At 48.1% G+C, this 3,972-nt stretch overlaps 1 protein-coding gene across 1 annotated transcript in view; it reads right to left on the reverse strand.

The window, feature by feature from the left end:
• Positions 1 to 630: 630 nt before the first annotated feature.
• LOC311116070 (ATP-binding cassette sub-family B member 6-like) overlaps positions 631 to 3,972 on the reverse strand; it is a gene marked incomplete at both ends in the record, with an annotated part of 16,565 nt that continues 13,223 nt past the window's right edge. The window contains 3 exons of the mRNA XM_084191207.1: positions 631 to 694; positions 2,774 to 2,850; positions 3,105 to 3,230. Coding sequence (XP_084047333.1) covers positions 631 to 694; positions 2,774 to 2,850; positions 3,105 to 3,230 — 267 coding nt within the window. The remainder of the gene's footprint in view (positions 695 to 2,773; positions 2,851 to 3,104; positions 3,231 to 3,972) is intronic.

The following is a 3,972-nucleotide window of genomic DNA, read 5'->3' on the forward strand; positions in this document are numbered from 1 at the left end:
GGACAGGGACAGGGACAGGGACAGGGACAGGGACAGGGACAGGGGCAGGGACAGGGACAGGGACAGGGACAGGGACAGAGGCAGGGGCAGGGGCAGGGGCAGGGACAGGGACAGGGACAGGGACAGGGACAGGGACAGGGACAGGGACAGGGACAGAGGCAGGGGCAGGGGCAGGGGCAGGGACAGGGGCAGGGACAGGGACAGGGACAGAGGCAGGGGCAGGGGAGGGACAGGGACAGGGACAGGGACAGGGACAGGGACAGGGACAGGGACAGGGACAGGGACAGGGACAGGGACAGGGACAGGGACAGGGACAGGGACAGGGGCAGGGACAGAGGCAGGGGCAGGGGCAGGGGCAGGGACAGGGACAGGGACAGAGGCAGGGGAGGGACAGGGACAGGGACAGGGACAGGGACAGGGACAGGGACAGGGACAGGGACAGAGGCAGGGACAGGGACAGGGACAGGGACAGGGACAGGGACAGGGACAGGGACAGGGACAGGGACAGGGACAGGGACAGGGACAGGGACAGGGACAGGGACAGGGACAGGGACACACACTGACCTGACCATGGCCTCAGCAGTTTAAATAATAAACATGTCTCATTACTCACTAGCATCACGTACTTACCTCTTTGTCTTCTGTTAAGAGCTTGAACATGTTCTCCATGTCAATAAAGGAGCTCTGGATTAGTCTGTGGAGATAATATGTTGATATCAGTTATCCAGTAATGGTAGAATAGCGTACTGTACGTGACTGTCTCTCATACAGTGAGACTGTAGATCTCACCTGTAATATGTCCCGGGCCAGTTGATCTCACCTGTAATATGTATCGAACCAGTTGATCTCACCTGTAATATATACCGAACCAGTTGATCTCACCTGTAATATGTACCGAACCGGTTGATCTCACCTGTAATATGTACCGAACCAGTTGATCTCACCTGTAATATGTATCGAACCAGTTGATCTCACCTGTAATATGTACCGGGCCAGTTGAGCTCACCTGTAATATGTACCGAACCGGTTGATCTCACCTGTAATATGTACCGAACCAGTTGATCTCACCTGTAATATGTACCGAACCGGTTGATCTCACCTGTAATATGTACCGAACCAGTTGATCTCACCTGTAATATGTATCGAACCAGTTGATCTCACCTGTAATATGTACCGGGCCAGTTGATCTCACCTGTAATATGTACCAAACCGGTTGATCTCACCTGTAATATGTATCGAACCAGTTGATCTTATCTGTAATATGTACCAAACCAGTTGATCTCACCTGTAATATGTACCGAACCAGTTGATCTCACCTGTAATATGTACCGAACCGGTTGATCTCACCTGTAATATGTACCGAACCAGTTGATCTCACCTGTAATATGTACAAAACCAGTTGATCTCACCTGTAATATGTACCAAACCAGTTGATCTCACCTGTAATATGTACCAAACCGGTTGATCTCACCTGTAATATGTACCGAACCAGTTGATCTCACCTGTAATATGTACCAAACCAGTTGATCTCACCTGTAATATGTACCGGACCCGTTGATCTCACCTGTAATATGTGCCGAACCAGTTGATCTTATCTGTAATATGTACCGAACCAGTTGATCTCACCTGTAATATGTACCGAACCAGTTGATCTTATCTGTAATATGTACCGAACCAGTTGATCTCACCTGTAATATGTACCGAACCAGTTGATCTCACCTGTAATATGTACCGAACCAGTTGATCTCACCTGTAATATGTACCGAACCAGTTGATCTCACCTGTAATATGTACCGAACCAGTTGATCTCACCTGTAATATGTACCGGGCCAGTTGATCTCACCTGTAATATGTACCAAACCGGTTGATCTCACCTGTAATATGTACCGAACCAGTTGATCTCACCTGTAATATGTACCAAACCAGTTGATCTCACCTGTAATATGTACCGGACCCGTTGATCTCACCTGTAATATGTGCCGAACCAGTTGATCTTATCTGTAATATGTACCGAACCAGTTGATCTCACCTGTAATATGTACCCAACCAGTTGATCTTATCTGTAATATGTACCGAACCAGTTGATCTCACCTGTAATATGTACCGAACCAGTTGATCTCACCTGTAATATGTACCGAACCAGTTGATCTCACCTGTAATATGTACCGAACCAGTTGATCTCACCTGTAATATGTACCGAACCAGTTGATCTCACCTGTAATATGTACCGAACCAGTTGATCTCACCTGTAATATGTACCGAACCAGTTGATCTCACCTGTAATATGTACCGGGCCAGTTGATCTCACCTGTAATATGTACCAAACCGGTTGATCTCACCTGTAATATGTACCGAACCAGTTGATCTCACCTGTAATATGTACCAAACCAGTTGATCTCACCTGTAATATGTACCGGACCCGTTGATCTCACCTGTAATATGTGCCGAACCAGTTGATCTTATCTGTAATATGTACCGAACCAGTTGATCTCACCTGTAATATGTACCCAACCAGTTGATCTTATCTGTAATATGTACCGAACCAGTTGATCTCACCTGTAATATGTACCGAACCAGTTGATCTCACCTGTAATATGTACCGAATCAGTTGATCTCACCTGTAATATGTACCGAACCAGTTGATCTCACCTGTAATATGTACCGAACCAGTTGATCTCACCTGTAATATGTACCGGACCAGTTGATCTCACCTGTAATATGTACCGAACCAGTTGATCTCACCTGTAATATGTACCGGACCAGTTGATCTCACCTGTAATATGTACCGAACCAGTTGAGAGGAGTGTACAGCTGGATGATGTAGGTGCCAAACAGGACATAGTCACCAACCTAAGGAGAGGTGGAAAGACCAATAACACACAACCACATTCAATACGCTATCATCCCTGCTGACAACACCCTGCTGACAACATCCTGCTGACAACACCCTGCTGACAACACCCTGCTGACAACACCCTGCTGACAACACCCTGCTGACAACACCCTGCCTACACATCAAGAGAGATACGTTGTAAACAGAGAAGGAATCAGAGGATGCCAGTGTGGCCTGATGTGAACCCATATGAAGGCAGAGGAGACTGTACCTGGAACTGGCCTTCTGTGACCATGGAAGCACAGAGCAGAGATCCTGCTAACAGCCCTGAGCCAATGATCAGGTTCTGGGTCTGGTTCAGTAGTGCCAACGAAGCGTTGGTCCTCCACTCTGACTGCTACAGGACAGGGGAGCACAAACATCAGCTAGCTACCTCAACATCAACCAATCAGGACAGGGGAGCACAAACATCAGCTAGCTACCTCAACATCAACTAATCAGGACAGGGGAGCACAAACATCAGCTAGCTACCCCCACATCAACCAATCAGGACAGGGGAGCACAAACATCAGCTAGCTACCTCAACATCAACCAATCAGGACAGGGGAGCACAAACATCAGCTAGCTACCTCAACATCAACCAATCAGGACAGGGGAGCACAAACATCAGCTAGCTACCCCCACATCAACCAATCAGGACAGGGGAGCACAAACATCAGCTAGCTACCTCAACATCAACCAATCAGGACAGGGGAGCACAAACATCAGCTAGCTACCTCAACATCAACCAATCAGGACAGGGGAGCACAAACATCAGCTAGCTACCTCAACATCAACCAATCAGGACAGGGGAGCACAAACATCAGCTAGCTACCTCAACATCAACCAATCAGGACAGGGGAGCACAAACATCAGCTAGCTACCTCAACATCAACCAATCAGGACAGGGGAGCACAAACATCAGCTAGCTACCTCAACATCAACCAATCAGGACAGGGGAGCACAAACATCAGCTAGCTACCTCAACATCAACCAATCAGGACAGGGGAGCACAAACATCAGCTAGCTACCTCAACATCAACCAATCAGGACAGGGGAGCACAAACATCAGCTAGCTACCTCAACATCAACCAATCAGG

Source organism: Coregonus lavaretus (genome assembly GCF_964263955.1).
Source record: "Coregonus lavaretus genome assembly, contig: HAP1_SCAFFOLD_3877, whole genome shotgun sequence".
Taxonomy (NCBI): domain Eukaryota; kingdom Metazoa; phylum Chordata; class Actinopteri; order Salmoniformes; family Salmonidae; genus Coregonus; species Coregonus lavaretus.